Source organism: Mobula hypostoma, chromosome 28 (assembly GCF_963921235.1).
Source record: "Mobula hypostoma chromosome 28, sMobHyp1.1, whole genome shotgun sequence".
In the NCBI taxonomy this organism is placed as follows: domain Eukaryota; kingdom Metazoa; phylum Chordata; class Chondrichthyes; order Myliobatiformes; family Myliobatidae; genus Mobula; species Mobula hypostoma.
The window spans coordinates 20,916,952-20,937,931 of NC_086124.1; the positions used below are offsets into that span (position 1 = coordinate 20,916,952).

A 20,980-nucleotide genomic window follows, 5' to 3' on the forward strand; every position below is an offset into this window, starting at 1 on the left:
CCCCTCCCCCCTCCCTCCCTCCTTCCTTCCCACCCCTCCTCCCCTCCTTCCCACCCCTCTCTCCCTCTTTCCTTCCCACCCCTCTCTCCCTCTTTCCTTCCCACCCCTCTCTCCCTCTTTCCTTCCCCCCCTCCCCCTACCCCCTCCCTCCTTCCCACCCCTCTCGCCCCCCTCCTTCCCACCCCTCCCCCCTCCCTCCCTCCCTCCTTCCTTCCCACCCCTCCCCCCTCCTTCCCACCCCTCTCTCCCTCTTTCCTTCCCACCCCTCTCTCCCTCTTTCCTTCCCCCCCTCCCCCTACCCCCTCCCTCCTTCCCACCCCTCTCGCCCCCCTCCTTCCCACCCCTCCCCCCTCCCTCCCTCCCTCCTTCCTTCCCACCCCTCCCCCCTCCTTCCCACCCCTCTCTCCCTCTTTCCTTCCCACCCCTCTCTCCCTCTTTCCTTCCCACCCCTCTCTCCCTCTTTCCTTCCCACCCCTCTCTCCGTAATCATGCCTCATCACCTTCCTCAGGAAATCTTTGGACAAAGCTCCTGCACGGATTTGGATGGAGGAGTGTTATTTTATGGAGACACAGTGCGGAATAGGCCCTTGAAGCTACCCCCGCCCCCCCCCGTAACCCCCGATTGAAAGCTAAACCAGGGGTTCCCAACCTTTTTTATACTATGGACCAATACCATTACTGGGAAACTCTGCCCGAACCTAATCGCGGGACAATTTACAACGATCAATTAATTTGCTAACCGGTGCATCTTTGAACAGAGGGAGGAAACCGGAGCACCCGGTGGGAACCCTCACATTGCACGGGGAGGGAGTACAGACTTTCCTGCAGAGGATGATGCTGGGATTGAACTCTGAGCTCCAGCTCCCCGAGCTGTAATGGCGTCATGGTAACCACGACACTACTGTGGCGTCTGTCTGTCTCTGTCTCTCTCTCTCTCTATCTCTCTCTCTCTTTCTCTCTCTCTTTCTCTCTTTCTCTTTTTCTCTCTCTCTCTATCATCCACTTCCCTCTCCCTCCCATCTCTCTCTCTCCCCCCCACCTCCACACCATCTACTCCAAATGGAGTAGATGGTTGGTATCTGCCTCCCAGGTCCGGAAAGTCTCATACCAGAGGGCTTGTAGATGAGAGTTCAAAGGGGGTCGTACAGACTCCTTGGAGAGGATGCCGGGATTGAACAGTGAACTCCGATGCCCCAAACTGCAATGGCGTCATGCTAACCGCTACCCTACCGTGACACCCAGCTACTGTGTCCGTGACCAGTGGCAGGACCTCTGTTGGGCCCAGAACCTCACAGGTAAAGCCCTCCGTTGGGCACATCTACCTGAGACGCTGTCGTAGGAAAGCAGCCTCCATCGTCAGAGATCCTCACCATCCAGGCCCGTGTCCTCTTCCCGCTGCTGCCATCAAGTCCAGGAGCAGTTACTGCCCCTCAACCATCAGGCTCGTGATTAAAAGGGCCCATCACTTGCCCATCCATTGAGATGCTCCCACAATCAATGATCTCACTTTAAGGACTCTTTATCTCACTATCTCATGTTCTCGTTATTTATTGCTATTTATTTATATCCATATTTGCACAGTTTGTTGTCTTCTGCACTCTGGTTGATCTTTCATTGATCGGGTGATAGTTACCGTTCTATAGATTAGGTGACTATGTCCACTGGAAAATGAATCATCAAGTCAGGTTTCTTGTCATTTAACTATATACATGTACACCATCAAACGAGACGTTTCTCCGAACCAGGGTGTAAAGCACATAGAACACATAACACACGTATAACACATAGTAATATAGGAAAGTAAGGATAAAATCTATAGATTAATTATGCATAGATAAACACAGTAAAGAGCACAGATTAAATACTGTATGGTACTGAACAGATTAACCTGTGACTCTTCAAATGCGATGCGACAGGGAGTTCAGAAGCCTAATGGCCTGAGGTAAGAAACTGTTTCTCATCCTATCCTGACCGTCTTGTCTTTATGCATCAGAGTCTCCTGCCCGATGGTAGGAAGTCAAAGAGGATGCTGGATGGATGGGTGGGATCCTTAATAACAATAAGGGCCCTACGTATGCAGCGCTCATGATAAGTGTCCCCTATGGATGGTAGGGAGACCCCTGTGATCCTCTCGGCCGTTCTTACAGTCCTTCGTAGGGACTTCTGGTCCAATGCTCAGCTGCTCCCAGACCAGACAGAGATGTAGCTTGTCAGGAGCAGGGTTGTATATAGAAACATAGAAAATAGGTGCAGGAGTAGGCCATTCGGCCCTTCGAGCCTGCACCGCCATTTATTATGATCATGGCTGATCATCCAACTCAGAACCCCGCCCCAGCCTTCCCTCCATACCCCCTGACCCCCGTAGCCACAAGGGCCATATCTAACTCCCTCTTAAACATAGCCAATGAACTGGCCTCAACTGTTTCCTGTGGCAGAGAATTCCACAGATTCACCACGCTCTGTGTGAAGAAGTTTTTCCTAATCTCGGTCCTAAAAGGCTTCCCCTCTATCCTCAAACTGTGACCCCTCGTTCTGGACTTCCCCAACATCGGGAACAATCTTCCTGCATCTAGCCTGTCCAATCCCTTTAGGATCTTATACGTTTCAATCAGATCCCCCCTCAATCTTCTAAATTCCAACGAGTACAAGCCCAGTTCATCCAGTCTTTCTTCATATGAAAGTCCTGCCATCCCAGGAATCAATCTGGTGAACCTTCTTTGTACTCCCTCTATGGCAAAGATGTCTTTCCTCAGATTAGGGGACCAAAACTGACCAAAACATATATGTACTTTGATAACAAAATTTACTTTCAACCTTCTGGTATAGATAGAGAAATGATTTAAATAAATTAGTAAAGTTTGCAGGTGACACAGAAAGTTGCCAGTGTTGTGGATAGAGAGGAAGGTTGCCTCACTGGCCACTTTATTAAGTACAGGAGTTGTACCCGGTGCAGTCTCCTGCTGCTGTAGTCCATGCACTTCAAGGTTGTGCATTTAGAGATGCTCTTCTGCTCACCACTGTTATAACGTATGGTTATTTGAATTACTGTTGCCTTCTTCTCAGCTTGAACCAGTCTGGCCATTCTTCTCTGACCTCTGTCTCATTAACAAGGCGTTTTCACCCACAGAACAGCCTCTCACTGGATTTTGTTTTCGCACCATTATCTGTGAACGCTAGAGACTGCTGTGCGTGAAAATCCCAGGAGATCAGCAGTTTCTGAGATACTCACACTACCCCATCTGGCACCAACAATCATTCCACAGTCACCCATATCACATTTCTTCCCCGATTCTGATGTTTGGTCTGAGCAACAACTGAACCTCTTGGCCACATCGGCGTGCTTTCATGCATTGAGTTGCTGCCGCAGGATTGGCTGATTAGATATTTGCATTAATGAGCAGGACCACCTAATATAATGGCTGCTTGAGTGTCTCTGTCCATGACTAAATTGAAATAAATTCGTTAACTTTGTGTGGTGGACGCAAAAGCCGCTGGTGCGGTGGGCGGTGAGAAACGTGGCCAAGGGAGGTTGGTGAGATGGAAATGTGGGCAGAGAAATGGCAGGTGGAGGTTAAACTGGACAAGTGTGAGGTACAGCACGTTAGGCCAAATGTCAGAGGACAGTGTCCAGCAAAGGCAGAACACAGAGGGATCTTGCAGTCCAAGTCCATAGTTCAAAGTAAATTTATTATCAAAGTTCATATATGTAGCCTGAGATTCATTTTCTTGTTGGCATCCACCATAGAACAAAGCAGACCATAGGAACAGAATTAGGCCATTCAGCCCATCTCCTTCGCCATTTCATCATGGCTGATACCTTCTCCCTCTCAGCCCCAATCTCCTGCTTTCTCCCCATAACCTTTCCCGTGCCCCGACCAACCATAAGACCATAAGGCAAAGGAGTAGAAGTTGGTCGTTCGGCCCATCGAGTCTGCTCCGCCATTTTATCATGAGCTGATCCATTCTCCCATTTAGTCCCACTCCCCCGCCTTCTCAGCATAACCTTGGATGCCCTGGCTACTCAGATACCTATCAATCTCTGCCTTAAATACACCCAATGACTTGGCCTCCACTGCCGCCTGTGGCAACAAATTCCATAGATTCACCACCCTCTGGCTAAAAAAATTTCTTCGCATTTCTGTTCTGAATGGGCGCCCTTCAATCCTTAAGTCATGCCCTCTCGTACTAGACTCCCCCATCATGGGAAATAACTTTGCCACATCCACTCTGTCCACGCCTTTCTACATTAAACACCCAGCTTCTGCCTTAAATACACCCAATGACTTGGCCTCCACAGATTCATCACCCTCTGGCTGAAGAAATTCCTCCTCATCGCTGTTCTAAATGGACGTCTCTCTGTTCTGAGGCTACGCACCCTCCCCCACCATAGGAAACATCCTCTCCACATCCACTCCATCTCGGCCTGGGCTTCCCAACCTTCTTTATGTCATTAAGCAAGGTGTCTGTGAAACCCAGGCTGGGAACTCCTGATCAGCAGTCGATAGGTTTCAGTGAGGTACCCCCCCCCCTTCATTCTTCGCAATTCCAGCAGGTAAAGGCCCAGAGCCTTCAATTGCGCTTCCTACAATCAGCCATTTATTCGCGGAGTCATACTCGGGACCCTCCTATGACCTCCAGGGAAACGCAACTGACTCGATGAAAAACTACACACAAAGCCTACAGCTCCCTGAACGTGCTGCGCGAGCAGATGGGGAGGTGTAACGTGATGGGTTAACTTACCGGCCGGTTGCAAACCGCTTCGGCTGTGCCAGTGACCGATTGGCCCGTTGGGAGGATGTGGCAGCTCTCTCCCGTTGGCCGGTTTTCATGCCATGACACCGGCTTCCGGTTTGGGGCAGCGCAGGGGGGTAAGTGCGCGAGACCCGGTGTCCCTTCTCGGTAGGAGCTCCCCTTCAGACTGAGCTGCGACTGGTGTTGGACCCTTGGGGAAGTGTGCTGCAGGAAGGTGGGCTCGTGTGCACACCTAGACAAGCACCTGTTTGTTGACTGTTCAGTTTTGTAGTTGTAGACTTAATGAAGTACCTGCTTTGAGTTAGGAGTGTTATTGAGTGCTACAGTTTTGTAACTTTGGAGTCACTTAGTAAAGTACTTGTTCGATTGAGTGTTTGTTTGAAGACCAATAGTTAACATGCTTGCTTGCGGTCAGGGTCTTCTGTCTCGGTAGTCCGCGTAACGGTGTGAAGGTGTACGAAATACTTGCCGTAATCAGTTGAGTACAAGAGTCGAGAGGTCACAGTGCAGCTGTGTAAAGCTCTGGGCAGGTAACACCTGGAGTGTTGCGTACAGTTCTGGTTAACCCCCTCCCAACCCCGACCCAATCACAGGGAGGATGTGCAGGCTTTGGCGAGGGCACAGGAGAGGTTCACCAGGATTGGAGGTGGAGGGGGCAGATTCCACAGCTCTGCTCTCCCGAGAGAGTGTGAGCCTTAAGAAGATGGAGCGGTTCAGACTGTGGAGAGACCTGGTAGAGGTTTACAAGATTATGAGAGGCGGAGATGGGGGCAGACATTCATGCCCTCCATGGACTCTGCCTGCACTTCTCTCTGGCTCAGTAAAGCAAGGACTCCACCCACCCTCCTCAGACATTCTCCCTTCTCCCCTCTCCCATCGGGCAGAGGATACAAAAGCCCAAGAGCCCGTCCCACCAGGATCAGGGACAGCTTCTACCCCGCTGTAACAGACCTCCTATGATGGGTTCTTGACCTCACAACCTATCTCGTTATAAACGTACACCTTATCACTTACCTGCACTGCACTTCTCTGTAGCTGTGAGACTTTATTCTGCATTCTGTTATTGTTTTACCTTGTTCTACCTCAATGCTCTGCGTGCCGATCTGATCTGTATGAACAGTATGCAAGGCAGGATCTTCACTTTTATCTCCGTGCCTGTGACAATGATTAACCAATTCCAATACAGGATTGAAATGTTTAAAATTAGAGGCCGTGCATTAAATTGAGAGGGGGATGTTTAAAGAAGATGTGTGGGGCAGGGTTTTCTCTCCCACAGAGAGTGGTGGTGCCTGGAATGTGATGTCAGGGGTGGTGCTGGGGGCTGTTTGACCGGCACATTAAACAGCCAGGGAATGCAGGGATATGGACCTCACGCAGACAGACGGCTACCGCGGTTTGCACAAACACGATGGGTCGAATGGCCTGTTTCGGGCTTCCCTGACCGAGCTCACGTGTGTCCGCAGGGATCAAGTTGGGGATGCGTTCAGTGCCGCTGGCATCCGCGTGCACCATCTACCACAAGTTCTTCAACCGGACTTCGCTGGGCAGCTACGACCCCTACCTGGTAGCCATGGCGGCCCTCTACCTCGCTGGCAAGGTGGAGGAGCAGCACGTCCGAGCTCGGGACATCATCAACGTGTGTCACAGGTCAGTCTCCCCTCCCAATTGTTCCATTCTGTCATTCTGTCACACACTCCCAGGGTCAGACACAGTGGGAGGGCACGGACAGTCGCTGGTGTGTGTACGCACATGACTGGCCGCTCTCCGCCTCAGGACTCTGCTGCAGAGATTCCTGTACGCCGAGCACCCTCCCAGGTGGCACGTGTTGGCAACATTCTTCCTCCGGAGGGGCTGCTGCCTTCACGAAAATATGCAGCTACCACCGGCGGGCGTCAGCCGTGCTGCTTTGCGGAGTCTGCCCGGCTTCTATCAGGACCTACTGAGAATCTGGAACATGGTTGCCTTAGGCCGGGAATTCCCTCCTCTGGCAGAGAGTGGAGTCCTGGCCGACCCTTGCCCTGCCCCAACGGATGTCAGTGCGGTTCGGGTGTGTGGATCGACTCAGGCTGAGCTGCTCGTCGGGCCCAGGCCCCGCAGCCTTACCCGGGAGCCGAGTCCACACAACTTGAGCCGTCTCTCCTCGACACCCACAATCCTGTTCGGCGGTGTAGTAGGAGGTACCTCTATGGGCTGCTGCTCCACACCCTCCGCTTCCTTGCCCTTGTCCACCGTCCCGACACGCCATGGTGGGCGGTCTTTCCACCTGGAGGTGAGGGGGGTCCCCAGTGGAAGTCCCTTTACAAGGGGGTTCTTCCCATGCACCTGGGGGATCTCGGCTGGAGGGGCTGGACAGAGCGGTACCCTGTAATAAATTCTTTAGTCTGTACACGGATCTCCCAGCTGCGTGTCACTTCTGCGGGCTGGAGGAGACCGTGTACCACATGTACATGGAGTGTGCGAGGCTGCAGCCCCTTTTTGCATATTTGCGTGGGCTGCTTCTCGCCTTCTGGTCGCATTTCAGTCCCACCCTATTTATATATGGTAAGGAGGGGGGCACAGAGGGATGAGGATGTCCTTGTCAACTTGCTCCTGGGGCTGGCGAAAACTGCCATCCGTGGGTCTTGAAAACAGGTGGCAGGAGAATCTGCCCAGGCAGACTGCCTGGCAATGTTTAGGGGATATGTTCGTGCCCGAGGAAATATTGAAAAGGAACACGTGCAGTCCACGACGACCGTAGAGGCGTTCCGGGACCTGTTAGTCACTGTTTTGTATATACTGTATAGCACCAAATTTGTAATAAAAGAAATTTTGTAAAACAAAGGGTCAGGCACAGAGTGAAGCTCCCTCCACACCGTCCCATCACACACTCCCGGGGTCAGACACAGAGTGAAGCTCCCTCCACACCGTCCCATCACACACTCCCGGAGTCAGACACAGAGTGAAGCTCCCTCCACACCGTCCCATCACACACTCCCGGGGTCAGACACAGAGTGAAACTCCCTCCACACCGTCCCATCACACACTCCCGGGGTCAGACACAGAGTGAAACTCCCTCCACACCGTCCCATCACACACTCCCGGGGTCAGACACAGAGTGAAACTCCCTCCACACCGTCCCATCACACACTCCCGGGGTCAGACACAGAGTGAAACTCCCTCCACACCGTCCCATCACACACTCCCGGGGTCAGACACAGAAGGTGAAGATGCATGAATCTTGTTGCTTACGTCCATTTATTAGGTGCTGCAAAAGTAAAGGGCAAACAAAGGAGAAAGAACAGCAAAGTTGTGGTTCTTTGACAAAATCTAACACTCTTTTAAAAAAATAACAAGTTGCCTTGGTAACATGTAGCCAATGAAATGGCGATATTCTAGAGTTGGGATACTTGCTGCGGAGTAACTAGGAAGCTTCTAGAAAAATACACACGAGCGATTCTGCAGATGCTAGAAATCCATCCAAGCAACACAAGATGCTTTAGGAAGTCAGGAGGTCAGGCAGCATCTATGGAGAGGAATAAACAGTTAACCCTTTGGGCCAAGTCTCAGCTCAAAACACCAACTTTATTTATTTCCAGAAAAATGCACAATGGCTAATCCCACATTTCCTAGAAAACTTACTGTCAACTGATCTGACTCAGGTCTATTATCACTGACACAGAGCACTGTGCAAAAGTCTTAGGCACAATGGCGTATCTAAGGTATGACAGGTGTGGCACGTGCCCTGGGCGTCACTGAGCAGTTTCTATTAAAGTCAGACAAGCCGTCCTCGGATTGCGAAAAAGGAATTTTCTTCAGATGTATGATATCTGTTTGATTATCATGGAGGAGAAGCACTAGGATGGCCTTATTTCAGAGCATTGTGTAAGAAGACAATGAAACGTTTCTTCACAAAGAAGGAAAGTGGAGCTGAAGGACGGAAGAGATGAAAGTCGGAGGTGGAGGAAGCCAAGAAGTCGAGCAAGTTCTTCAGGCCCTTCTTTGAAAAGCCCGCAACAAGCAGTTCGACACATTCCATGGAGTCGCCTGCACCTGCTACAAGTTTGTTAGAATCCAAAGGTGGATCATGTACAAATGCGTCACAGGCTGAGGAGGAAGTCAGGTCAGATAAATCTGAGTATGATGAGATTAAGAGTGAAGCTGCCACAGAGAACGTGGACATGACAGGAGGGGAAGACGGTGGTGGTGGTGGTGATGTTGAGTTTATTGTTGAGATTTTACCTGACAACAGTGAACCTGGTGACACTGAACCTAGTGAACTGGATGGTGTCAAAGAGCCTGGAACTCTCAGACCAGAGGTAATTGAACAGCATGACGTTGGACTTCCGAAGTTTGACAAGGATACTGAAAAAGAAATTCTACCTGATGCGTTGAGAACAGAAATAATAAAGCTGGGTTTGAAGTATTTCCAGAACAGTGAGGGGCCTTTCCTACCAACAAATAACCGCTCAATGAACAAAACTTGGTTCAAGAGGAAATTGGGAAATGGTCATGGTGAGGAAGTGACTCACTCATGGCTGGTCTATTCCCCTTCTAAAAGGTCTGCATTTTGTGTCTGTTGTCATCTCTATTCCCAGTCAGACCATCAATCCTCATTGGAACAGGAAAGTGGATTCAACCAGTGGAAAGCACCTGAAAGGATTAGTGTTCATGAAAATGCCAAGAATCATAGGGAATGCTTCACACAGTGGAAAGAAATGGAAAGAAATTTAGCTGGAAACAGAGGAGTTATTGACGCGGTATTTCAGTCACAGATTGAGAAGGAAAAGCAGAAGTGGCGTGATATCTTGACGAGAATCCTTCACTGCATAAAATCCCTTGCGACTCAGAACCTGGCTTTGCAAGGACACAGGGAGTCACTTCAGCTAGATGATGACTCCGATGTGGAAAATTTCCTTGGCTTACTGAAACTACTGGCCATCTTTGACCCTGTCATAAAAGAACACCTCACTCATTTGGAAAGTCATCCTGGATCCACGTCTTATCTTTCACCGGGTGTCCAGAACGAATTCATCCACATGATGGCATCCACTGTTTGCCAGAGTTTACTGAGAAGCAGTTGTAAAGCCAAGTACTATGGTCTCATATTCGACTCAACTCCTGATCAGGCACACCGTGAGCAGATGTCAAGTAGTGAGGTTTGTGGAAGTTGATTTTGAGAGGAAAACAGGCCGTGTTAGAGAGTCCTTCCTTGGTTTTATCCAGATAAGCCAGAAGGATGCTGAGAGCTTAGTTGAAGACATCTTGAAACAGCTAGAGAAGGACAAAATGGAGCTACAAGATTGCTATGACAACGCTGCTGTGATGGCTGGACACAGAAGTGGTGTTCATCAAAGAGTCAGTGAGAATAACAACCTGGCAGTGTCTGTGAATTGCGACAATCACTCACTCAACTTGGTGGGTGTACATACAGCCAAGCAGGATATACAATGATGGTCACAGGGTTTTTTGGAACCATCGAAGCTCTCTACGTGTTTTTCTCTCGTTCAACACAGCGCTGGGAAAAACTCAAAAATGCCATGCCTGTGGTTGTTAAGTCAGAGTCCGAAACCAGGTGGAGTGCAAGGACAGAAGCAGTGAAGCCCATCAACAAGCACCTTGAGGAGATACTTCAAGTTCTCCAGGACATGATAGACAATGAAAACAAGACCAGTAAAACAAGAAGTGACACAAGGCAGCTGTACAACTCCATGTTGAGTTACGATTTTCTGATTTTGCTAGGATTTTGGAACAAAGTACTTATTCGCATTGACCGTATTCAAAAGAGGCTACAGGATCCTAGCATGAACTTCCACGATGCTGCCCTGGATTTGAAAGCCCTCCGAGATCGTTTTTATGATGAAAGAGAAGTGTTGGTCAGTGAGTCACTCGAAGAAGGAGTCGGTCTCTGTCAGGAATGGAATATCGAAGTTGAAAGACGTCAGAGACGAAAGAAACGAATGGCTGATGAGAACTCGAGAGACGCTGGGTTCACAGCTAAGGAGGAAATGGAAAGAGTCATGAAGGGAACACTTGACCATCTTCACAGAGAAATGGATGAAAGGTTCGCTCATTTGCACAACACTGGCACCAAGTTTGGGTTCCTTCTCGATGTCGAGGGAGTCTGTTACGGTGCTGACAGTAACGACCTAAAGAAGAAGTGTGAAAATTTGGGCCAATTGTACAGCTCTGATGTTGATGGACAGCAGCTATATGAAGAAATTTTGGATTGCAGAATGTTACTGTCAAGGCAGGTCAACGTGAAAATATCAAGATCTGAAGAACTTCTTGAATTTATTGTTCAGTATGGAGATGACAGTGTCTTCCCCAATCTTCGCATTGCTATTCAGATAATGCTAACCATCGCAATTTCCATCGCCAGCTGTGAGAGATCATTCAGCAAGTTAAAACTAATACTTTCGTATTTGAGAGCCTCCATGGGTCAAGGCAGACTCTGTGACCTTGCTCTGCTGAGTGTAGAAAGAGAAGAAACTGAAAGAACTGATTTTGATCACATCCCAGACCAATTTGCATCAGTGAAAGCAAGGAAGGTGCAGTTAAAATTTTCATGTAGTGCCATAATTTGTTAATTAAAAGATTAACGAGCTTGACTTGTATTTTTGAGTTGATATTATGGTAAAGTTATCTAAAAGATGGGTGTCAGATGTTTGGATGGGGAGGGGGAGTGCGCAATTTCAGTGCTTGCCATAGGCACTATTTTCCGTAGATACGCACTTGCTTAGGAGCCTAAGACGTTTGCACAGTACTGTATTTGTCAACGTGAAGCAGAGAGCGAGTTTGTAAATCTAGCGGGAGCAAAGGATGCTGGGAATGGCGAGGCTGGAGCGCCGCGAGAGGGGTGTGGGACAGGTGGCAGAGAAGGAGTTGGCGGGGTTTGGCGTGGGTGCAGACACACCCAGCCCTGAGATACCAGTCAAATCATTCGATCCCAAACAATTGGTTTATTGATTTTTACAGAATGTCTCTCTGGTGCTTCCTGCTCCCTTCCCTCTCCCTTCCCCCTTTCCCAACCATGATTCCCTTCTCCCTGCCCCCTTCCCACTCTCAGTCCACAATAGAGCTCCAGATCAGGATCAGGTTTATCATCACTCATTATGTCAAGAAATTTGTTTTTGTTTGTGGCAGCAGTACAGTGCAATACATAAAATTACTACAGTACTGTGCAAAAGTCTTAGGCACCCGAGCTATATACATGTGCCTAAGACTTTTGCACAGTACTGTGTATGTATATTGGGTGGCGGGGTGGAGATCGGTCTCTACCAAAGGCGTAAGGCGCTCCTTCCCTCCACTAGCCTGCAGGTCACCCTTGGGCAAGGTGTAGCACCTGCTTAGCCCCCCGATCAGAGTCACATGAAGCCTGGGAGCGGGTGGTGGATGGTCGTACGAGCTGCTGGTGAACATCGCAAGTCCTAGTTACGTGACCACTGACGCCAGGCAGGCAATCTCTAAAGAGTATTGATAATGGCCGGGGTCTCCTGTCCTGTAAAGACACTGCCCAGAAGAAAGCAATGGAAAGTCACTCTCCTGTAGAAAAATTTGCCAAGAACAATCACGGTCCTGGAAAAGACCGTGATTGTCCACGTCAAACGATACAGCACAAAACGAACGACCGTGTAAGTGATTACATAGAAATACAGTCAGGCACTCTCTAATCTATCATCCGTGTGTCCGTCAGGTACCTGAATCCCCACATGGAGCCCCTGGAGCTGGACAGCACCTTCTGGGACCTGCGGGACAGCCTGATTCAGTGCGAACTTCTCATGCTGAGGCTTTTGAACTTCCAGGTCTCCTTCCAGCATCCACACAAGGTGAGGAACCCCGCGGCCTGCTCAGCTCTCCCCTGGGCCGGCGCTCTCCTGCGCGCGTACAGTAATCGGGTGGGTTTAATTTTCCCAGCCACTCTGCATCCGGCTGTCCCATTCCGTGTTTGGTTTTCCCAGAACCTGGATCGCATAACACACACACACACACACACACACACACAAACAACGTACCGTCAGTGGCCCACTTTAATTAGATACACCTGCTTGTTAGTGTATATATCTAGTCAGCCAATCACGTGGCAGCAACTCAGTGAGTAAAAGCATGCCGACGTGGTCAAGAGGTTCAGACCAAACATCAGAATGGGGAAGGAAATGTGACATTGACCGTGGAATGATTGTTGGTGCCATATGGGGTGGTTTGAGTATCTCAGAAACTGCTGATCTCCTGGGATTTTTACGCACAGCAGTCTCTAGAGGTTACAGAGAAGGGTGTGAAAAAAACAAAACATCCAGTGAGCGACAGTTCTGTGGGTGAAAGCACCTCATTACTGAGAGAGGTCAGAGGAGAATGGCCAGACTGGTTCAAGCTGACAGGAAGGCGACTGTAACTCAATTAGCCACGCGTTACAACAGTGGTGTGCAGAGGAGCATCTCCAAACGCACAACACATCAAACTTTAAAGTGGATGGGCCACAGCAGCAGAAATCACAAACATACACTCAGCGGCCACTTTATTAGGTACAGGAAGTTCTGCACCATTCGTAGCTCCTCAGATAGTGAAGCAGTTCATACCCAAATGCAGCAGGACCTGGACAATATCCAGGCTTGGGATAACAAGTGGCAAGTAATATTCGAGCCACGTAAGTGCCAGGCAATCGTCCCTTGACATTCAGTGCCATCACCATCACTGAATCCCCTATCAACATCCTGTGGGTTACCATTGACAGGAAACTGAACTGGTCTAGTCTTATAGACACCGTGGCTACCAGAGCAGGTCAAAGGCTAGGAATCCTGCAGCTTGTAACTCACCTCCTGACTACCCAAAGCGTGTCCACCATCTACAAGGCTCAGGTCAGGAGTGTAATGGAATACTCGCCACTTGCCTGGGTGAGTGAAGCTCCATCAACACTCAAGAAGCTCGACACCATCCGGTACTAGGCAGCCCACTTGATTGGTACCCCTTTGTCACATACCCCGTGACGGGTTAAAGAACCAGCAGAAATAGAAAACACTTCGGAGTCCAGTATTGCTATTAACTAATAATATTTATTAGTAACTACGTTAGTAACATTTATTTAAATGTAGATAAATCAAACAGATTAGCAATGATTATATATATATATAAGTAAATATATCAGTAAATGTGGAAATACATGTGAAAAATCAAGCTTCCTTAAGTCTAGGGGTTAAAAAGATACAGTCTTACGATGATGAGTAAAGTTCAGTTCAGTTCGTGGTATTGAGTTGAGTAGTGATGGAGAGAGAGAGAGGGAGAGATTTGAGTCTTCAGATGAGCTGTTGTCGTCGATCTTCTCGTTGTCCTCCGAAATCCTTTAAAAGTCACCGACTGTGAACACACGAAGGAGACCGGTTTTCTGTGGTGGAGATATCACCCAGGCAAGGGTGGACACATGGACAACTCCCCACCGGTCACTGCCTTTTCTCTTCACTGCAAGAGCTACTGATCGATCTGCCTGATCGATCCTCCAGAAAACTCACGTTTTCTGCGGGCACAACAAAGCTCATTCAGTGTCCAAAACATGTACCTGAGGTCTACCATCTGACCACCTATTTTATCTTGCTGTGCTGAATATCAACTGTCTCTCAAATAGCTCCTTCCTTTCTCTGTGTAAGAAATGTAGAAGCAGGCGATGTCCTTGAAGAAAGCAGAAACAACCTGTGAGCAATCTTCATCTCTCTCTCTCTCTCTCTTTCTTTCTCTCTCTTTTCAAAACAAGGTATCAGTGTCAAACAACTCTCTCTTTTCAAAAGCACAGTCCATAGGGGTAATTGAGCACAGTTCATAGGGGTAATTCAGGACCCTGTCACACCTTCCACAAGCATCCAATTCCCCCACCATCGATGAACAATTGCAGCAGTGTGTACTGTCTACGAGATGCACTGCAACAGCACACCAATGTTCCCAAGGCAGCACCTTCCAGACCCACGACCACCACCATCTAGAAGGACGGGAATAGGAGATACCTGGGAACACCACCACTTGGAGATCCCTCTCCAAGTCACTCACCATCCTGACTTGGAAACATATCGCCGTCCATTACCGGTGGGTCAAAATCATGGAATTCCCTCCCTAACAGCACTGCGGGTGTACCTACACCTCAGGGACTGCAGTGGTTCAAGAAGGCAGCTCATCACCTCCTTCTCAAGGGCAACTAGGATTGGGGCCCAAATCCAGTAAATGAATAAAATTTTTTTAAAGTACCCGCTCAGTGTACATTTGCTGCTGATGAAGTTAAATGGAGCTTTGAAGTCCGCCTGGGGTGTTTCTGCTATCTCTCTCTCTCTGTCTCTCTAGTACCTGCTCCACTACTTGGTCACCCTGAAGTGCTGGATGAACCAGCATACGTGGGAGAGGACGCCGGTGGCGGTGACGGCCTGGGCTCTGCTGAGGGACAGTTACCACGGCAACCTCTGCCTGCGCCACAAACCCCAGCACATCGCCGTGGCCGTTCTCTACTTTGCTCTGCACTGCTACGGGCTGGAGGTGCCCGGGGAGGCCACCGCCAAGAGGCTGTGGTGGGAGGTGCGTTCCAGGGTCCGCCCACCTTCTACTCCCCCCCCCCCCAGCAGAGCGGCGTTCCCTCCTTGCCTCCCCTCCTGCAGTGTGGAGATCCCTCCCCCCGCCTCATTAGCTGCCCCCTCCCGCAGAGCTGTGTTCCTATCTCACTGCACCCCCGCAGGGCTTCACTCTGACCAGCAGCGTTCCACCTCACTGACACTCCCTCGGCACAACCTCCTTACCACTCCTCCCACAGCGAGGCTCTCCCTCCTCGTCTCCTCGCCCCACAGCGCTCCCTCCTCACCGCCCCTCCCGCAGCACAATCTCTCCTCACCGCCCCTCCCTCAACACAATCTCTCCTCAATGCCCCTCCCTCAACACAATCTCTCCTCAATGCCCCTCCCTCAACACAATCTCTCCTCAATGCCCCTCCAATGCAATCTCTCCTCCCTCAGCACAATCTCTCCTCAACGCCCCTCCCTCAGCACAATCTCTCCTCACCGCCCCTCCCTCAACACAATCTCTCCTCACCGCCCTCCCTCTACACAACCTCTCCTCACCTCCCCTCCCTTAACACAATCTCTCCTCACCGTCCCTCCCTCAACACAATCCCTCCTCACCTCCCCTCCCTCAACACAATCTCTCCTCACCTCCCCTCCCTCAAGACAATCCCTCCTCACCTCCCCTCCCTCAACACAATCTCTCCTCACCTCCCCTCCCTCAACACAATCGCTCTTCACCTCCCCTCCCCCAACACAATCTCTCCTCACCGTCCCTCCCTCAGCTCAATCTCTCCTCACCGCCTTTCCCTCAACACAATCTCTCCTCACCGCCCCTCCCTCAACACAATCTCTCCTCAATGCCCCTCCAACGCAATCTCTCCTCCCTCAGCACAATCTCTCCTCAACGCCCCTCCCTCAGCACAAACTCTCCTCACCGCCCCACCCTCAACACAAACTCTCCTCAACGTCCCTCCCTCAGCACAATCTCTCCTCGCTGCCTCTCCCTCAACACAATCTCTCCTCACCTCCCCTCCCTTAACACAATCTGTCCTCACCTCCCCACCCTCAACACAATCTCTCCTCACCGCCCCTCCCTCAACACAATCTCTCCTCACCGCCCCTCCCTCAATATAATCTCTTCTCACCTCCCCTCCCTCAACACAATCTCTCCTCACCGCCCCTCCCTCAACACAACCTCTCCTCACCTCCCCTCCCTTAACACAACCTCTCCTCACCTCCCCTCCCTTAACACAATCTCTCCTCACCGCCCTCCCTCAACACAACCTCTCCTCACCTCCCCTCCCTTAACACAATCTCTCCTCACCGCCCCTTCCTCAACACAATCTCTCCTCACCGCCCCTCCCTCAACACAATCTCTCCTCACCGCCCCTCCCTCAACACAATCTCTTCTCAATGCCCATCCAACGCAATCTCTCCTCCCTCAACACAATCTCTCCTCAACGCCCCTCCCTCAGCACAATCTCTCCTCGCCGCCTCTCCCTCAACACAATCTCTCCTCACCGCCCCTCCCTCAACACAATCCCTCCTCACTTCCCCTCCCTCAACACAATCTCTGCTCACCTCCCCTCCCTCAAGACAATCCCTCCTCACCTCCCCTCCCTCAACACAATCTCTCCTCACCTCCCCTCCCTCAACACAATCTCTCCTCACCTCCCCTCCCTCAACACAATCCCTCTTCACCTCCCCTCCCCCAACACAATCTCTGCTCACCGTCCCTCCCTCAGCTCAATCTCTCCTCTCTGCCCCTCCCACAGCACAGAGATACCCCGTCACTGCCCCCCCGCTGCGGGTTAAGGGGACATTAACAGGAGCCATTCTCTCTTCCCCGTCAGGTCCTCAGCGATGGAATCTCCCGGGACATCATCCACAGCATTATCGCCGAGATCGTGGACATCTATGAGATGGACGCCAAGCTCTGAAGGAGGGGGCATTCGGTGGGTGAGGCACACCCACCCTCTGAACTGGAGCTGTCTCACCGCGCCGTGCCGTGACACGGTGCCTCGGTCACCGGCGACTCTGGGCTCGGGCAGAATTCCTGACCCCCCCTACCCCCCGAGTGATGGTTCCAGCCGGCAGCTGGATGCCAGAGGTTGAGGGCGGGACACTGGGGAGGGTGGGGGTGCAAGCTGGGGCACGGGGAGCAGTGTTGCCCAGTTACCACCTCTGTGGCATGTGGACAGGGTGCATGCGTGCCTCTGTTTCTGTCTCTGTGTGTGCGTGCATGGTTTGTGTCTGTGTGTGTTTGCACGCGTTTGTGTCTGCCTGTGTGCACGTGTGAGTGTGCGCGTTTGTGCGTGTGTGTGTGGAGAGATGGCCATATGTTTGTAACATGATTAAATTTCTTCATGCACAATACCATTGTTTGTCAGTGAGGGGGGAGCACAGCACTGTTGGGGGACAGTGAGGAGGGAGTGAAGAGTTGGGGTTCAGTGAGGTGGGAGTGAAGCGATGTGGGGGTTCAGTGAGGAGGGAGTGAAGCGATGTGGGGGTTCAGTGAGAGAGCGAAGCGATGTGGGGGTTCAGTGAGGTGGGAGTGAAGCGATGTGGGGGTTCAGTGAGGAGGGAGTGAAGCGATGTGGGGGTTCAGTGAGGAGGGAGTGAAGTGTTGTCGGGGTTCAGTGAGGAGAAGTGAAGTGTTGGGGTTCAGTGAGGAGGGAGTGAAGAGTTGGGGTTCAGTGAGGAGGGAGTGAAGCATTGTGGGGGTTCAGTGAGGAGGGAGTGAAGCATTGTGGGGGTTCAGTGAGGAGGGAGTGAAGCGATGTGGGGGTTCAGTGAGGAGGGAGTGAAGCGATGTGGGGGTTCAGTGAGGATGGAGTGAAGCGATGTGGGGGTTCAGTGAGGAGGGAGTGAAGCATTGTGGGGGTTCAGTGAGGAGGGAGTGAAGCGATGTGGGGGTTCAGTGAGGAGGGAGTGAAACGTGGGGGTTCAGTGAGGAGGGAGTGAAGCTTTGTGGGGGTTCAGTGAGGAGGGAGTTGAAGTGTGGGGGTTCAGTGAGGTGGGAGTGAAGCGATGTGGGGGTTCAGTGAGGATGGAGTGAAGCGTTGTGGGGGTTCAGTGAGGAGGGAGGGCAGCACTGCAGGAGGGATGTTGAGAGCACCATGCCAAGGGAGGGGGATGGTGAGGAGAGAGCGTCACGCTGTGGGAGGGGTGATGACGAGGGAATTTCAATGTTGCGGGTGGGGTGGGTGAGGAGGGGTGGTTGTCCGTACTGTAGGGGGGCAGCCAGCGTGGAGGATGGTGGTGTGAATCCCTCTCACTCTCTCTCTTTGTGCCTCCTTGACCAGTTCAGTCTTCAACAAGGGGGCTGCCAGCAAAGAGGGCCGACCCCAGCGTAAGCAAAGTAGGAGGAGGTGGATTCTCTCCCAGATTCTGCCTCACCGATGTCTTGCACAGCTCTAACGGGACGTCCCAACCCCTGTATTCAGTTCCCTGACCGACGAAGGGCAGTGTGCCAAATGTCTTCTCACTGTCCTGTCTACCAGTGACGCCACTTTCAGGGAACCCTGTACCTGTACCCCTGGGTCTGTGTTCTACAACACTCCCCAGGGCTCCGTCATTCACTGTGTAAATCCGGCCCTGGCTTACCTTCCCAAAATACAGGACTTCATGGCTGTCAGAGTTTAACTGCGTCTGCCATTCCTCAGCCTCCCTCCCCAGCTTATCTCAGTCCTGTCATAGCTGAGGCTAGCTTCACCCCAGAGTCTATTGTTAAGGATGAGGTTTTGAGGTACTTGGAGACTAATGATAAACTAAGTCAAAGTCAGCGTGTAAAGGGAAATCTTGCCTGACAAACCTGTTAGAGTTCTTCGAGGAAGTAACAAGCAGGGTGGACAAAGGAGAGGCAGTGGGTGTCATTTACTTGGATTTTCAGAAGGCGTTTGTTAAGATGCCACACATCAGGATAAAGTCCTATGGGGTACAGGAAAGTTACTGGCATGGATAGAGGAATGGCTGACAGGCAGGAGGCAGCGAGTGGGGATAAAAGGGGCCTTTTCTGGTTGGCTGCCAGTGACTAGTGGTGTTCCGCAGGGGTCAGTATTGGGACTGCTACTTTTCACATTGTTTTGTCAGTGATTTAGAGATAATAGAATTGATGGCTTTGTGGCAAAGTTTGCAGATGATACGAAAATAGGTGGAGGGGTAGTTAATGCTGAGGAAACAATGCGATTGCAACAGGACTTAGACAAATTGGAAGAATGGGCAAAAAAGTGGCAGATGGAATACAGTGCTGGGAAATGTATGATAATGCATTTTGGTAAAAGGAATAATAGTGAAGACTATTATCCAAATGGGGAGAAGGTTCAAACATCAGAGGTGCAGAGGGACTTGGGAGTCCTTGTGCAAGATGCCCAGAGGGTTAATTTACAGGTTGAGTCTGTGGTAAAGGCGGCAAATGCAGTGTTAACATTTATTTCAAGGGCAATAGAATATAAAAGTAAGGAGATAATGCTGAGCCTTTATAGGACACTGATCAGGCTGCATTTAGAGTAATGTCAGCACTTTTGGGCCCCATATCTCAGAAAGGATGTGTTGTCATTGGAGAGAGTCCAGACGAGATTCATGAGGATGATTCTGGGATTGAATGGGGTTAATATATAACGAGCGTTTGGCAGCTTTGGGTCTGTATTCACTGGAATTTGGACAGTGTGTGGGGATCTCATTGAATGTTTAAAGGACTAGATAGGGTGGATGTGGAGAGGATGTTTCCTCTGGTGGCACAGCCTCGGAATTTGAGGGGCGACCTTTTAGCACAGAGGTAAGGAGGAATTTTTTTAGCCAGAGTGTAGTGAATCTGTGGAATGCTCTGCCACAGACTGTGGTGGAGGCCAAGTCTGTGGGTATATTTAGTTTCCTGATCGGTCAGGGCATCCAAGGATACGGCGAGAAGGCAGGTGTATGGGGTTGAGTGGGATCTGGGATCAGCCATGATGGAATGCTGGAGCAGGCTCGATGGGCTGAATGGCTGAATTCTGCTCCTATGTCTTATAACGTCAAGGAGTACAGCCTGTTCTGCTCACAATGTTGTGCTGACTTTTTAGTCCACTCCAAGATCAATCCAAGCTTTTCCTCCCACACAGCCCTCCATTTGTCGATCATCTTATGTACCTGCCTAGGAGCCTCTTAAACGTCCCTCATGTATCTGCCTCTACTACTACCCCTGGTGGTGCATTCCATGTACCCACCACTCTCTGTGTAAAGAAACCTGCCTCTAGCACCCCCCCCTATGCTTTCCTCCAGTCAACTTCAACAAATGTCCTGTGGTATTAGCCATTTCCGCCCCAAGATGGTGCTGGCTGTCCACTTTATCCATGGCTTTTATCATCATCTCCTCTCATCTTTCTTCACTCCAAAGAGAAAAGCCCCAGCTCGCTCAACCTATCCTCATAAGACATGCCGTCTAATCCAGGCAGCAACCTCGTAAATCTCCGCACCCTCTCTAAAGCTTCCACGTCATTCCTATAATGAGGCGACCAGAACTGAACACAATACTCCCAAGTGTGGTCTGACCCAAGTATTATAGAGCTGCAACATTACCTCACGGTTCTGTAATTCGTTTGGGACTTCTCCCCGGTGCTCAGTAACTTTAGGGCACCCCTCTTCACAGGGAACATTAGATCACAGGAAGACAGTCACCCCAAACATACAGTCAGGTTGACAACATGAAGGGAGACTGCATCTTTAAACAAACACCTCCCTAAAAAAAA

General features: G+C 50.5%; 1 protein-coding gene across 1 annotated transcript in view; it reads left to right on the forward strand.

Annotated features, from left to right (window-relative positions):
* The window catches only part of ccnq (cyclin Q), an 18,060-nt gene extending 426 nt beyond the window's left edge, over positions 1-17,634 (forward strand). Inside the window, exons 2-5 of the mRNA XM_063035046.1 lie at positions 6,216-6,399; positions 12,425-12,557; positions 15,049-15,276; positions 17,108-17,634. Coding sequence (XP_062891116.1) covers positions 6,216-6,399; positions 12,425-12,557; positions 15,049-15,276; positions 17,108-17,194 — 632 coding nt within the window. The 3' untranslated portion in view covers positions 17,195-17,634. The remainder of the gene's footprint in view (positions 1-6,215; positions 6,400-12,424; positions 12,558-15,048; positions 15,277-17,107) is intronic.
* Positions 17,635-20,980: the final 3,346 nt, after the last annotated feature.